This window comes from Ischnura elegans, chromosome 8 (genome assembly GCF_921293095.1).
Source record: "Ischnura elegans chromosome 8, ioIscEleg1.1, whole genome shotgun sequence".
In the NCBI taxonomy this organism is placed as follows: domain Eukaryota; kingdom Metazoa; phylum Arthropoda; class Insecta; order Odonata; family Coenagrionidae; genus Ischnura; species Ischnura elegans.
Genome location: NC_060253.1, coordinates 13,529,577 through 13,546,431, shown reverse-complemented (window position 1 = coordinate 13,546,431; position 16,855 = coordinate 13,529,577). Strand labels below are relative to the sequence as shown.

Sequence of the window (16,855 nt, the reverse complement as noted above, 5' to 3'; positions counted from 1 at the left end):
TTTAGTTACCAACTGTGGTGAAGAGGCTATGACCGTTAGCGAAAGGCAAACAGTGCATTGGTTTTCAGTGTAGGGATCCTAACTCGCATTCCTATTTTATTGTAATATTCCGGCACTTGGTGTTGTAAATAACATTTACACTTCACCAAAGTGAGGTATTTCATAACTGAAGTTCTGAAGCACACCACTCGAAATGTATTTCATTCTATATGTTGATTGTTCAATGAAGCGATGAACATCAATAAGATTTATAAGTCTCTTGAAGGGAAAAAATCTTCCCTCACGGAAAATCTCTTCCTCGTCAAAACAACAGCTCACCTCGCCAACATATCTGATGGCAAAACGATATCCTTGGGAGGCGGAAGCTTTCAGCGTGGACCCAGGCCAGAAAGGAAAGCCTGACGAGGTGCGTTCATTAAAAAATCATAACTCCCCTTGTAATCGAGATAAAGTTACAATTCTTTCACCAAAAATAAATTTATAGTTTTGCTCAAATTTCATACGCAGCATATATGGACCTATATCGTAAGATACGAAAGTTAGCAGGCGATTGATTTTTACCCTGCAAAATTCCATATTTTTCGTCCGAAAGATATATAAACACACATAACAACGTTGAAACTGAGTTATGAACAAATTAAAGTTTACCAGTATTGAAAAAAATGTACTATAAACATTTCCTGCAAGTTTCAACTTTATACTAAGAACAGTCTGCCGGAAAATGGATTAGGAATATAAACTCGGAAAAGTCAAGTAACTAGCCGAAATTCGATAAAATATTTTTTATAACAATTGTTATAAACAAAATCGAATAATTAATGTCTCCACTTAACGTAGCAACTCTTTCTGCTTCAGAATATATTTTTAGACTTGTGGAACGAGCAAATTTAAAAAAATGCCAAAATTCTTCTAGTGACATCTGGTTAATCTCTCTAGAACTACACCAAAAACGTATACGATTTTTGCACGTGTGGTGAGCTCTCTATATATACTTACTCTATGATATTATACATATGACTCTGAAGCTATTCATCAGTGTGACTATAAGTACGAGATTGAAGAGGCAAGAAATTTTGGCAGACTATGTTCTTTGCTATGATTTCTAAAAGAAATGTTCATACGAACTTCGTTATTATGTACCTCTGGTTTATCGGTCCCCTCGAAATTCATAATAATGAGTCTACTGTATATTGAATAATAATAAACATCCAGGAAAAATGCAAGCAGAAGACAAAAGTACAAATGGTCAGCAAGTGAGTACTAACCCCTTTTAATCTGGATCCAGGCAACTCGACTTTGTGCACCATCCTCAGGTTCCATATGGGTCGAAGTAAGCGACCAAGAAGGAGGTAGAGTGCATTGTGTTTGTGCGAGTAATTCAGGGCCCCCACGCCTCCGGCCACTTCCCCAGGAAGGGATGTCGAGGACATCGGAGAGATCATCTGCGACTGCTGCAGGGGCGTAGCGGCTACATTGGTGGACACTGGAGTTGACACACTCGGAGGGTTGAACGCTGAGAATAATGATTAAATTGGTTATAATAATAATAATAATTTTATTGTCATTCAGCCTTTAGAGCAATAGACATGTCAAACATCTACAGATATTAAAACACTTTGCATTGTAGCTTTATGCAATTTGAGACAAGAACATTACACAAATACAAATACAATTTCCTTTACACAGTGACAGCAATTATAAAATACCAGCACTCCCTAGATTTTTGTTTCAAAAAATTCCTGCAAGGAGTAAAATGGTCTTGCAACAAGCCAATCGAGTATTTTATTTTTGAAATGATCAGCAGGTATGTCTACCATACTACATGGGAATTTATTGTATATTCTCATCCCTATGCTCTTGAAGCTGTTAAAAGATGTGGATTACCTGTAGTGTGGTAAATTTAATGTTGCTATTCCTTGTGTTATGACAGTGAATATTTTGTCCCTGAAGTAGATGAGGTAAATTATTCTTTGCATGTAATAAAACAGAGTAAATATATTGTGACGAAAAGCCTCGTCACGGCGCATTCTTCGTCCGCGTCTTCTTCCCGATTCATGTTGGCGTGCGGCAACAGCGAGTGATGAGCGACCTTCTTTTTTTTTTCTTGTGTCGTCTGCTAGAATTTAGCATGTCTTTTGTTGTTTAATGGGTATATAAGGCCCGGTATTGTTGGAACTAGGGTCGATTCCTGAGAAAGCGGTGGTTGACCCGCTAGAGAGGACGGAGGTCAGCTGTGACAGTGCCGAGGTGGGGCAATAAGACGGGGCCGCGGCAGATGAGGGCTACGGCATTCTGGAGGTCGGGCAACGCGACCAGGGGAAAGGCGTGCCGGAGAGGAAAGCGTGGAGTACAGCGAGGCACAAGAAAAGTGTCCTCGTTTTTTCGTCAGGACATCACGACATCGTCCAAGGATTCGCGGGACGTGGTTCCCCGCGATCGACGCATCGTGACCCGGCGACCAGGATTCGGACTTCGGACAGGGCCGTCTTTGACATTTAAGTACTCTAAACCCTCTCCCGGGACGGGGAAATAATCCCGATCCTCCCCCGCTCCAGCCAGCCCACGCGCCCTAATAACGAAGAAAGTCCCCAGTGTGCACGTGTGTCATCCTAATAACCATGTGGTTTCTGACATAACTCACGTCACTCTTTCTCGGTGTAAAGACCATTTTGAATTGTATCACGATTCTCCCGTTCGCGTCATCCCATCTGGTTGACGTCAGACTCATTTTTGATTGAACAGAACGTGGAGCATGTAACATTTGAAAGTATAACAACGAACATTACCCATAATTGTCTTTGAAGTGCAGTGGTTTTTGTCGCAACTCGAGCAAGATTACGAGTGCCCATGTCATAGCAATCATTGATATATTCAGTGTTATTTTTGTCCATTTTTGTTCATTTACCCCAATAGTCATCTCATCCCTCATTTATTAGATGTAAGATTTCTTTCTTTTTGTGTCTGGCATTTTTGCTTCATTTTTCTTTTTTTGCAAGTGTATCATTGATGTCTCGCCCAAGTCAGCATCACCATTCCATCCCTCATTAGTGTTTAAGGACAAAAGTGTTCGTTTCATTTTCTCTGAATAAATTTTTGTATGACAGTCATTCGCTGTGTACGAGGTCATTCATCCCCTTGCTGTGCCATTGCGTTCAATGCCGTGAGTTCCCATCTTGACCGCGAGCCCCAGAACCTACGAAAAATTAAGAACTTGGATCGTAATCTCAGTTCGACGGTGCACGGCAACCGGGCGTGTACCGTCACAATATAAATTAACAACTGTCAATATTTTAACTTCGATGAACAAAGGCTTACAGTTACATGGAACTCAGGGACATGCTAGCAACTGAAACAGCAAGCTGAAATTCCCAGACTTTTCCAGAATTATACCATTACACCCACTCCCTGATTATAGCTGTTCTGATTAGCACTGCAACTAATGAATAATTTCATAAGGAACCGAGACACGAATTAACAAGCTTGCTCCAGCTGTAAGGATTAAGAATGTGGAAATGAAGGACAGGAAATTCCTCCTCAGCAGAGAACATGTGAGATACTAACAGCATCAGCAAAAGGGTTGAGATTACAACAGAAATTATATATTTCCCCAAAAGTCCCTCAATTGGTGGGTGGCAGGGAGTGTTAGGACACCGGCTGTTAACTAATAAAAAGAGAATGCACTAACGAAGTTCCACCAAGCATTTATTAAAGTCCTTTTTTTTCAGGGGAAAAATGAATTTCTATACCTATCTGTTCAGCAAAATATCTCTCTTAATTCATTGTTTTAGTCGGACCTGGAAATATGGAGGGGTTCTTAAATATGATGCTCTCCGAGTTGCTCTGAAAGATATCTGTTCTCAATTACTCAAGTAATCTAAGCCTATTACTAGATAGCCAACGGAAGAACAAATAAATGTGGCATACCTCTTGGCAATGCTGAACTAGGAGAGAAATAGGAAGTCATAGGCGATTGCTGAGGAGTTGACTGCTGCGGCCTTCCCATTCCTCCTCCAGGTTGTGACAAGCATGTTGAACCAGGTTCACCACCATACATGAAGAAGGCTCTTGTGGCCCACTCAGCCACCTGAAATTACATCAATGACTCAAATGTACCTTCAAATTGCAAGGCAGGAATAGGAGAGATTCTAGAAAACTTCTCAAAGTGTCATAATTGGAATCTTGAGAGGCGTTTGAATAAAATATGTCTACTGTACAGTGGAATCTAGTTAATCCCACTGATATTGGACAAGAGCATTGCTGGATCACTAAAAATGCTAAATAAAAGCAAATCACTAATAATGATAGAAGATGAAGAAATAAAGTGCGTAGGCACAACAAGAATCCGATTGGCATAGGGCAGACAAAACCACAAACTAACAGTAGACAGGCTTCATGCGTCATTCTGACCCATAACACATGTTCATCATAGAACTCATCAACTATTTTCTTGCTGGGTTCTTTAAAAATTTTACGACTTCGAGCAATTTTACTTATACTTTACTCATATGTGAAAAGAATTTTGTTGCTCTCTTTAGTAAATTTATAAATTCATCAAATACCTAAAAGGAGGGCTATGAGACATTTCAATCCACTACTTTTCTTTATATTGGTGTTAAATTTTGTCTCCCTTTTCTTACTTAGAATTGTCAGATCACATCGTTTTCCAGTCATTTTTACAGCCTACATAACCAAAAAACTTCAAATTTCTATTGAAGGCAAAGATTGGACTAAGACCATTCACTACGGCCCATACCAACCTGGGGATTGTGAGCTGCACCTTGGCAAGCGATCAGCAAGCAGGTGGCTCCCGCTTGATCCGGAGCAGCTGTGAAGTACGTCCTCAAACCTTGGCTGTCAGGTCCCTTTGCATCGACCAGAAGACGGTGAAGGACATCAACAGGCCTTAGCTTGCTCACCAATTGTATTCCCTAATCAAGACATTGTCACACTTGTAGAATTATTTCCAAGACATATGAGCAAAAAAAAAACCATTTGAGTGAAGGAAGAGTCTTGTAAATCATAAGATTGAATTTGTTGTGGCACAAAAAATACTTGATTGAAACAACCTGGGTTTTAAAGTAAGACTTCATCTTCCGGTCTTATTTTTCAAACCATAAAATAATCCATGCCACTATAGAACTTAGCTGCTTCTAAGAATAAGCTATTTCAACGATGGAATTATAGCTCCGAAGAACCACCACGGTAGAATTTCTATTGCATAGATTTTTGCCTCAAAATCCTAAATTAAGACCATCAAGTGGTGAAATGAGTGAGTGTTTAAATCGGAGTGAGTGTTTAAAGTTAGTAACCAATGAACTTCCAGCAAACACGATTAATGACAAGAAAATTAAAGTGTTCCATTTATTTTGAGTGCAAGGGAAGTCTTTGGAATATACATCCATTTAGGTTATAAGAACAACATCCACTTCTGGACTTCAGAACAAAGGATTTGGAAGTGAGTTATTTTTCATTTTACAACACTGAACTGAAGAAATGATTGACAATAAAATAACCAATCAAAAAGGAAATTAAATACAGCGAATAATTTTCTGAATGGGTTTGTCATTCCTTTTGGAGCTAGACTTAGCTCACAGCGATTATACTGTAGTGAGTCTCAAGGTTTCTTCACTGAATTTAATACAGCTAGATGAATTCCTACTATTTTTCCAGAAATAAAAATATTATTATTTATGATAACAAGTCAGAATTTGTATATTTTTTAAAAGTATGGTGAAGACTCCTTCAGTTTTTCATTAGTTTTTTTTATGTGACCATCCAGTCCCCTAATATCCCTGGAAGATATTCCCGGAGGAGGATGACTTTCCCAACTCCCAGCAATGAATTTATAATAACTGTAATTTTGACTTAGATTTCAGTTTCTCCTCCACTATATTTAAGGATTTTTTTTACTTACAACAAGCATACACGGTTAAAACAGGTTTTTCCATAAATTTGGCACTCCTTCATTTTGGCATAGGTTCTGGTTCCAGTAATAACCTCAAGAACCAGTGAAACTGAGAACTCAACTAACCCATCCCTAACAGAAACATAAACAATGGTACAGATAAACCATGGTTCCCACTCAACCTAAAATATAAAATTCACGGTTTTTTCCAGGTTTTCACGGTCTAGATGTCCTCAAATCAAGGTATTTAGATAAACCATTTTAGCCAGAAATATTGATCGCATAACGATCATCGGCCACAGGTTAACTAAAAATTTAACAATCGCGACAGACGCCGTGAATGCAAAAGCAGCTATGAACGTGCTCTCTCTCCTGACGTCACATATCATTTGCAAAATTCAGCTCTCGCTGAAGGTTGTCCAGGGAAAAATGGAGGGACCCGGGTGCCAGGAAACTTAAGAAGTGTCTGAATTTTCGCTAGGGTTAATGAATACTTTGGCTACCAGCCTTTGGTACAGGCTTAAGGTCAATGTGTCATTATGGCACACAAACCAATGATTGCGCTTCGAATATACGTGTGCAGGTAAATTCGTGGACAGTGTCTGCGCGTGACTGACATTGAAATATGATGGACATTTCAATTTTTCTTTTGATCTGTCAATCGTAGTTCTGAAATCAAGTTTGAGAGATATTTTAAAGGTTTAATGACGAAATTCACGGCTTTTTCACGATATACGAAATTCACAGTTTTAAGGTTTTCCCGGTTGAGTGCCCTTTAAACACTACCCCAAAATCTTCCACGTGAAAATATATTTTGAGTGGACTCTTACAGAAATATTACCTTATTGGTCAGGACTGCATACTTTCGCGGAGGATGCAGGTGCTGTTCGACCGCTGGTGGTGGGTCAAGCATCCACGATCCATCCGGGTTCTTCCCCCTCGGTCCCTTGCGCACCATTCTCTGCAGCGCCAGCTCCATGTCCTTCTCCTCGTCCCCAGTGACCACGCCCCCGGGCGACTCGTTCCTCTCGTCCTCCTCACACTCCACCACTTCCTCCACAGCCAACACAAACCCGTCAAGGGGCAACACGGACGTCACCTCGGAGCGCACCGTCCTCAGCGTGCCGGGCATTGCGCTGGACACGGAACTGAAGGGGGACATTGCGGGCGGAGCAGATTGCCTTATCACAGGGGCGGGAATGTCGTCTGAGCTGAGGCACCACAGAAGGTCACGCTCAGGACCCGGAGAGTTTACCATCACCAACTGACCTAGGAACCAAAAAAATATTATGGCTAGTACGCAGAGTAATACACAAAAAAAATTATTCCTGGCAAAAATTATGAATTGAGGGAAGTCAGAACATTATTTTGAAAATTATTTCAGCCAAATTTAAAATTATAAAAATCATTTATGGCAAAAAATTAAACATAAGGGAAGTAAACAATTTTTTTTTCAAAATTTAAATTTAAAATTACAACAAAATATTCTACAGAAATACACTAATGGGAAAATAACTTTTCTGCTGTTTTACAGCATGATATGGTGTTACTGAGGCAATTCCTGAATACATATAAGTTTTGTAAAACATTTGTACTTTCAAATATCCTGACCTGACAAAAATCTTCATTTCCTCTGACTTAGCTCTCTCCTTTTGATTATTACATGCCATATTTGAATTTTAAGATTCAAATGAATACCCAGTCCAGACCTAAAAGCTCAGAATGTTCTGAGTGGCATTATGGTAGGAGTTGGGACCTGGGATACTACGAATGTGGGATGGGGAGAGAGAGAGGCAGGCGTTGCCATGTTTTCTCAGTATACTTTGTCAGAGAATGTAGAAGAAGGGCTGTCTCAAAAACTCTATCCACCAGATATCACATGGCTGATTAGGAAGGATGGGAAGCCAGGCTAGGCCCTCGGTCAAAGGCTCCCTTCCTGTCCCTTACACTTCCTGCTCAGATTCCTAATTTTGAACACTTTCAAGGGCCATTGGAGAGAAATGGATGAGTGCCAAGCTGGTGAATCAGAAATAGACATTACAAAAAACATCAGTCATATCGTTCGTACACAGTTACGACTGCTGGCTTAACTTTGTGGAATATCCATGTTGAATTATACTCAAAATGAAGAAGAAGGAATGATAGAAGGGATATTCATGAATTGTGCAGACCACAACGCTATTCAACACGAGGGAGTAAGGACTTCCAAGAAGCCACAACCGGTTGAGAGCCTCAAACCTGCACTAAAGCCGTGCAAAGCGGTAAGTGTAATATTTCAAATCTGCCTTACTCCTCGCATTGCCATCCTTGGTGGACCGCAAGGGCCCAACACCAAGTCCCATGACCCTTGGTACAATTGCCATGGGAATTCAGAAACCTGGATAGCATAGTGTTCTGCGCAGAAGTCCAGAAAGCCAAAGGTCCGTGGTTCGATTCCCAGTCCAGGGGAACTTTATCTCGTAGAAATTCATGTATACTTCACTGCCGTTCAAACGGCAGGATTTGAAATATTACAGATAGAAGGGATGATAAAAGCACAGGGAGTGTGAAGGAATAATAATGAGGCAACGGAGAAAGGATTTAGGTTAATAGGTAAAAGCGGGTAAAATATTGGAAAAGGAGATAGGGAAAGATCATGACAACAATACAAGCGAACGATGGCAACACATCTAAATTACTCGGAAAGCAAACACCACAGAGGCCTGAAAGCAACTGAATTTCCTAGAGGCCAAACTGCGTCTGTCGCATTTTGGTTGGTTATCAGGAAGTCATGAGCCCTCCATCCTCACCTGCCCAAAAACTTGGGCCTGCCACTCACTTGCAAAGATATTTGAAATGAGCCCTGACACCAACCTTTTCGATAAAGTGCCGAATGGACCCTGGTGGGCCAATGGGATGGCGAATTGGCAGCAAATCCCGGGGGCATTCGAACGTGGAGCAGACACAGCGTGCTGGGTTTCTGAGGTGCTGGGGTATACTGGGGAGGACCGACGCCCATCATTGAAGGCTGCTGCTGCGTTTGCATGCCCATGCTGGAGTCTGGCATCCCTGCAGTTTGGCTCATATCTGCTAGGGGAATTGAACAAAGGTCAAAAATTTACATAGTAATAATAGTGCATATCCATAAGAATTGGGGATGAGCAACTCGATTGGTGGAAAAATCCCATGTCACAAATAATCACGCCCTCTCGTCAATTGATAATCAAGGATGACATTAAAATAACTAAAATAAATGGCTTTGAAATTTTAGCAGTGATGTGCATTACAGTCGACTCTCATCAAGTAGAAGTAGAAATATAAATTTTATTCACCTGCTTGGTCTTACATGATGACAGAGATTCAATGTTCACATTCTGTAGGATTTGAAATTTTCACGTTGGCAAATACAAACATGCAAAATTGAAACATAAGATACAATAGTATACAATTTATAAGTAGGTTTTATGAATGATAATATTTGCAAGTTTTTACAAATTTACAATTTTCCAACACTTTACAAATTACAATTCCTTTTGGGTTTTTAGAAAATTAAAGGATTCATCAACAGTATAAAAAACTTAACTGAGTAATTTGGCTTTTACTTTCCTTTTAAATTGCCCAAAGGATGTGATATTCCTGATACTCTGGGGTAGAATGCTGTACAATTTTTTTCCATTATGGTACAGACCATCACTGCATAGTTTTGTATTTCTAGTTAAGACATGTAGTTTATCACTAGATCAAGTTTTATAGCTATGGTACTCGTTGTTTTTAGCAAAAAAATTTATGTTTCTTTTTATAAATACCAGTATGTTAAGGATGTAGAAAGAGGATAAAGTCAATATTTTTTGATTTTTAAAGTGAATTCTGCATGATTCTCTGTAAGGTAATCGTAACAGGGTTCGCAAATTTTTTTTCTGAATCGTAAAGATCTCAGAGCTGTGGTTACTATTCCCCCAGAAAATAATTCCGTAGGAAATAAGAGACTGAAAATTAGCAAAATACAAGCATTTTAGAATATTTAAAGAGGTACTGGCCCTCAGGTATCTAATTTGGAATACAACACGGGATAACTGATTTTAACCCTTCAATATGTGGACTCCATTTCATGGCTTTGTCAACAACTACACCAAGAAAAATTACATTATTTACAAAAGAAAGATCTGAGTTCATTATTTTTACGTTTGGTTGAAAATGACAATTAAAATTAATACAAACTGACTTCTTTAGGTTAACAGAGAGCATATTCTCTTGAAGCCATTCTTGAAGACCATCAGTTGTTCTAGTTATTTTTTCTTGTAAAGAAAGGTAGTTTTGGGCCTGTATTAATAAACTGGTGTCATCAGCATACAAAATAGTTTTTACATCAGGAAGATTATCTGGCAAGTCATTTACATACAGATTAAATAGTAAAGACCCAAGGATTGAGCCTTGAGGGACACCATGTTTCACAATTTTTGAGCTTGAAGAAAACATTTTAATAGAGTTGGTACGGGCATCATAGAGAGAAATTTGAGTCATTTGCTTTCTGTCAGTTAGCTATGATTTTATCCAATTGTGTGCAAGTCCAAGTTAAGTAGTTGATAGGACCTAAAATTCAGAGGTTCATATTAATGTTTCTTTCGGAAACATCGAAAAAAAAAAAAATGCATTTTTTATGGAACATTCATAAAATACGTCGTAGTTTTGCACGATATCAATGTTTAAGTATCATTAATTTCATGATTATTATAAATTTACAATGATGTTGATATGACTGGCGATCAGATTACATGCCAGTACAAACTATAAAAGGCATTCCAATTTGCAAAGGGAAAATGGTATGCTGCACCTTTTTTAATCCAACTAGTCATTATCAGCAAATTTTTTACAGGGTATTTGCTCTGTTGGATGGCCAGTAGTAAAACCCGTTTAGTTTAGAGGTACATCATTGAGAATACTACATTCGCTGAGAAGTCCACACCAAAACGACAATGACAAATGCACTCAGACTAAGTAAGAAGTGGGTACAACTGCTTCTGGAGCCCTAACGATTTTTGGCTTCTGTTTCAATGATTCAAAACAGCTAACACTAATGCGTTTTAGATCATGCTTCACTTTGTGGAAGTTGTTCATATTCATAAATACATGCGAGTACTTATCCAATAAAGTTAAATATTTGTTCAACATATTTCACTGCTAAGCATCATCAATTGGTATGTTTATATTATAGAATTCTTGTTTGTTTTTGCTATTACTTTCAACAAAAATAGACAAGAATTCTATGATGTAAACATACAGTAAAGTTTTAGGATAAATAGGTTATCACTTTTTTCCCTGAAGCAGAAATTTGAATTTAGAGTACCTTCTTATTTGAAAAAAAATTATGAAACCATGGGAAAGGACCATTAAGTTAATATGCCAAAGAGAGAATGTGCACTTCCCAGAAGTTTTTCAAGAAAACAGCATTGGAGTAATTCATCAGCTACTCCCTTATTTTTTGCCAGCCAATTGAAAACAGTTGAAATAGAATCAGTTGGTTTTTGTTTGATTTCTAATGAGTGAATTCATCTCATTCGAATGAGTGAATTCTGTTTTTGAAACATTCAACTACAACCAGTGGAAAGTGAATAGTGATTGATGAAAATGATCTATTATTGATCGTTTTCACCAGAACACTTTCCTAGAAAGATATTCCATTGTTATTGGCACAATATTTGTACATACATAAATTCCAACCTGAATTTGTTTTGAAAATATAATAATTAGTACTACTCAGACACGAAAAAAGCAAAGAAACGGTGATTTAAAAAAATTAGAATAGTTTCATGATGGTCTCAGCATAAGACAAAAATTCTCGAAGTAGAGCAGGCAAATTACAATTATTAAGGATAAAAAGATCATACCAGCCATTTGAGGTGGCTGCAGCTGCACTCTGACTGTTGAGTAATACAGCCTCACTCCATTTGTGGTGATGGCAACCATGTGAACATCACTGGACTCCCTTGCGTCAACAGCCTGCACAGATATTACAGGCCTGAACAGTGCACTATCAAGCGTTCTGTAAAGCAAATTGCAATCAATGTACTCAAGAAAACAAAAATTTAAACACAAGTGAATTTAAAACAATACGTAGTATGCACAGTAACTTTCAAAAGTTTTAGGACAAATTTTGTGGCACCTCTTCTGCTTCTCAAGGAAATTTGGCTTCTCTTACTCCATTGGCAGTCCATGATTATGCACTGCAAATATTTTGTTTGTGCATGAATATATATGCACTCAAAGAGAGAAGTTACCCCATTATTGCAAATTTATCATTATGTTTTGATTTATGTTGGATACAATGATTATTTTGCGCGTATTTACTGGCTACTAGCCCCAGGTTTTACTTACGTCTTATAATTATATCGGCCCAATAGAGAATATGTGCTGCTGCTGTGAAAGTAATGATTGCACTCTCATTGACAAATTTCGCAAAAAATTTTTTTCCGAAAAATTTTAGGTTCCCAACCCATAGCCAATGTTGCAGTTGAAAAAATAAAACATAAAATTTAGGCTTTTGAAGCCACAAGGGCCTCCAATCCATCATTCTTGAGCAAGACGGTTGAACACTTTTTAATGGGGAACTTACATGAGTTTTTTTTTATTTCACAGGCGGACAGAAAATTATTTTCTGAATTAAACAAAGAAAACCGCCAGCAAATCTGAGTTTTCCTTCGCAAGATATTCAATGATAAATTTAATGAATTTTAAAGCATGAGTCCTCACGCAGTGGTCGGCTCAGAGAAATTTTTCTCGATTTTAAATTCAATATTTTTATTTCTTTTGATGATGAATGGAGAAACTTTAGGTATTTTTGCGAGCTAATGTATCCATTTTACTTATTCAAAATATTTTTTAGAGCAATCGACGACCCATGCAAGTTCCCCATTGTATATGTAGTCTTTTTATGTGGCTTATTTTATATCATGTGGCTCATTGTCAAACACACAATCATGTAATCTGTCCTTGGTTTTTCTCGTAATGCCTCAATTAGATATCTGCATTAACTCACTTAAAACATATCTTGAAAAAAAAAACACATTATCAATATTTTACGAAAAATTAGTCATAACTAGTATGTACCTCAAGTTTGCTGGAATATTAAATAATTAGACTTCTAAAAAAGTTTCAAAACTATAATGAACACGATACATGAGTGTGTTTTACATGAATTTACATGCCTCAACTTCTCTGACTGAGGGCCAAGAAGTATCTTAGGGGAACTAGTATGACGGATTGCAGCTACATAACTAAAAGATTTTTAGATTGCATGAACTACTCTGTGAAGAATGCATAGTTTCAGCTATATGATTTTGAGCCTGATTATTTCAATCCTTTTATTTTAAAATTAAAAAGGTTTCATCTAAAAATTCATGGGATGTAGGTGGTTACAATTACACAGGAAGTGTTTAAAAAAAGCATTTCATAGAGTCAAAATACTAAAAGCCTAGTTCACTTAATAACTTAAATTTTTACCACCTGTTGCTCGCAGGTACAGTAAACTCTTGATTTTACGAAGCAGGATTTTACGAAGTTTTCGATTATACGAAGTGATATTGCGGTCCCGGTGAAAAGCCTATGCTAAATACATGGCGCTATTCGATTATACGAAGTTTCGATTATACGAAATTTTTTGAATTTACGAACCTCGGCTCGGTCCCTAGGAGCAAATGGCATTCGTTTATACGAACTACGGCGAAAAATTTGTCAACAAAACTAGTTACGCCGGCGTAAGTACCTAAAAAATCAGCGCTTCCAACTGTGGTCCATCAAAAGTGCGAAATCGTAAATGATAATGCAACTTTGGAGAGAAATGGGTCACCAAAAACCTCACTGTGGGAATTAAGGGGGAGTAGGAGTTAAGTTAAAATATCGCTGCTGACATTATGCCCCTATTTACGTGCCTGTTCGTAAACATAGCATCGACAATAATTCGTAGTTTAACATGTCAGGAAGGTCGCGCGGAGTATTTCGTACACCCCTAATTAACCCTTTGCACTGCTGTGAACGTACTTCGAAGACTACTTGACTACTTTTCGCCGAAGCACTTCGAAGGGTCCCTAATCCGGGACCCTTTCCTCGACGAGCTCACCCTCGCTGGCCCCTGAAACTGGGCTATTTTTTAATGCCTTACCTGACGTAACCCTGGGTTTCAAAGGGCAAAGGTGCCATGGGGGAAAAAAGAGTAAAGTGCGTGTTACTGTGGGGCTGTGCGTCAACCAAACGGGCACGGACAAAATAAGCCCGTTGTCATTGGGAAATTTGAAAGGCCACGGTGCTTAAAACATGTAAAATTGGAAGCCCTCCCCGTTTTTTACCATGCAAATAAAAACAGCTGGATGACCCGAGAAATTTTCCAGCAAACGGTTATACGTCTAGAGAGAAAAATTGCTGGAGAGAACAGCAAAATTGTTTTAATAATGGATAATGCCACCGTTCATAAATACGTGGAAGATCTAAAATTGGCTAATGTTCGAGTCCTCTTTTTACCCCCGAACTCGACTAGCAAGTCCCAGCCCTTGGACCAAGGCATTATCCAGAATTTTAAAGTCCTATACCGGAAGAAGCTTGAGCGGTATTACTTGCGATGGATCGGTATGTATACATTCATCTATTTTGCTCATGTGCGTTTGGATATCGATTTAGATATTTTTATTCATGATTATCATTCTTTCAAATCTATTTGCTACTTTTATAAATGGGAACAGAAATTAATAACATCCCGAAATGGACGTTGATACATGCAATCCGCGCCATAATATCTTTTCGTGTATATATTGGCCTTTGTGAATGAACAACTTAAATATCTTAAGTACTGGGCTCTATTTACCGCCAATTTATATTTCAGGCTTCTCGTAATGAAGACGCACTTCCAAGTCTAACCATGAACTTTCTTCTCACGCGCTTCCCCGTTCTCCCATGCTGGGGTTCTGTCTTTCCAAAGCCGTCCCTTCCCTCCTGCCGCCTTTGGCTGATCTTGCTGACACCCACCTTACGCATCCCAAACCCCTCCTTCCCCATTCACTCCCTCCCTAAGGAGACTGAGCTTGTGTGCGTCGCAAAAAAATACGGCCCCCAAAAGTAGACTGAGGCAGAGCTGAAGGCCATTTCCCCACCCTTCTTTGTCCTGCCCCCTTCACCAGTCCTTGTGCTGACCACACTTCTTCCCTCAGGCAATCCCCATCCCACTCTTATTCACCCCACCCACTGGGAAGGTTCCCCGATTGTGGAGAAGGGCATGGTTCATCTTTACCTGCAACGGGGGGAAGTTATTAACCGGAGAGAGGCGGAAGAAGTATCTTCCACTATCGGGAAAATGGTGCCGCGCTTATAATTGTCTATCTTCTTCTCTGCTGACTTTTCAATTGAAATTAATTTCTTTGCTCTTTCCACACTATATTTATTTACGATTATGGCGCGACTATTTTTTAGTGCTAAAACTAAGAAAATCTTTTCTCTATGTCAATGATCCTTTGCCTAACTTTCAATACGGCAGAGAAAGGAACACGAAAACTAAATGAGGTGACGGTACAGGTTTTTGCGTGTCATATTTTGGGAATTCACGCTAGCGAACCAATACTTAACCACGTTGAGAAATGATAAAACGTCTCTTGTAGGAAAACAATCAATGTGGATAATAACGTTACTATTTATATTTCTCCGATACTGTAAGATGTTTCTCCTGTCGTTTTCCGGTTGGAACCTTGCTCCTGTCGGCATAAAAGGAGAGAAACATACTATATGAACAGGTCACCTCACACCCGGTATGAAGAATACAGTCCTGATGAAGAATATTTGAAGAATGTTTCGGCCATTTTGCAAAATCACGTCATCGACGCTAGCGCCGCTAGTGGCGCAGAAACTTCGGAAACAGATTTAATCCGTATTTAAAAAGGATTTGGAAATCTAGATTTGATGTATTATGAAATCTCCCTTAAATACAGATTTGATCTTTTTTGTGTTTGTAGGGATTAAGTCTTTTATGGCAACGTCTGCGAAGATGATGGAACACAGTAGTCGGACGGAGAACTCAAACAGAATTTACTTCAAATATTCGCCAGAAGATAATCACATCCTACGTTATTTATGATCGTAATTGAATCTCAGTGAAAATAGAGCACATTCTGCTGAAAATACGAAGTAACTCGAAATATTAACTTACGAAGGTTATTTTGGAAACGGTCTAAGACCCTTGTTTTTCTTTTTTTCTCGTCACTGAGCGATAGAGGGCGACATAAATGGCGGTTAGGCCGGCTGCCGCTAAAATTCCGTGGGTGTCAGAAACAAATATCTATCTTTTGCATACGTAATAGTAGCTATTGGCTCCTAACCACAAATTTATAACTGTTAATTCTTGCAAACTTGTTAATAAACTTTGCAATTCATTATTTGATTACGTTTTCTAAACTGGTCGGGAATTTCTTTAGCGATCGTTGATGTTGAAGTATGAACAAGAAATGGGAATTTTATGGTGGTATAATTATTTAACGATTTTTCACATCATAAATCGATAGCAAAAAGTCTTTTCTATGAATTATACCGAGAATAACCACCGAAAACATTTAAATAAGACCACTAAAGACAAAAAACGGCGGAAGAAACAAAAGCGAACATTTTTTCGTGACTTATGAAAAAGGTTTGAATTTACGAAACTCGATTTTACGAAGTGCCAATTTTCCGGTCCCACTGACTTCGTAAAATCAAGAGTTTACTGTAACTAATCCCGGCTTTATTACCTGATTAGAATGCTAAAATATCATTGGTTTACAAAGCAAGGGCTGATCCAGTATTTTTTTATGTTGGGGGGCATCTGACAGGAAAAGTCTTCTCAAATTTCAGGTTGAAAACAACATACAACAATAACTGTATGAAATATAATCTTGATTTTAATAAAAAAGTATATGATATGAAATTATTAATAAGTCACATATATAATGACGACAGTTTTTG

At 38.5% G+C, this 16,855-nt stretch overlaps 1 protein-coding gene across 3 annotated transcripts in view; it reads right to left on the bottom strand.

The window, feature by feature from the left end:
• Positions 1 to 16,855, bottom strand: part of LOC124163539 (nuclear pore complex protein Nup154-like) — an 82,209-nt gene that overhangs the window by 55,374 nt on the left and 9,980 nt on the right. For 2 of the 3 annotated variants that reach the window (XM_046540508.1, XM_046540510.1), the window contains exons 8-13: positions 11,770 to 11,924; positions 8,759 to 8,974; positions 6,747 to 7,174; positions 4,758 to 4,928; positions 3,925 to 4,084; positions 1,266 to 1,513 (exon numbers count right to left, since the gene is read on the bottom strand). In XM_046540508.1, coding sequence (XP_046396464.1) covers positions 1,266 to 1,513; positions 3,925 to 4,084; positions 4,758 to 4,928; positions 6,747 to 7,174; positions 8,759 to 8,974; positions 11,770 to 11,924 — 1,378 coding nt within the window. The remainder of the gene's footprint in view (positions 1 to 1,265; positions 1,514 to 3,924; positions 4,085 to 4,757; positions 4,929 to 6,746; positions 7,175 to 8,758; positions 8,975 to 11,769; positions 11,925 to 16,855) is intronic. The other variant, XM_046540511.1, reaches the window with a different exon arrangement.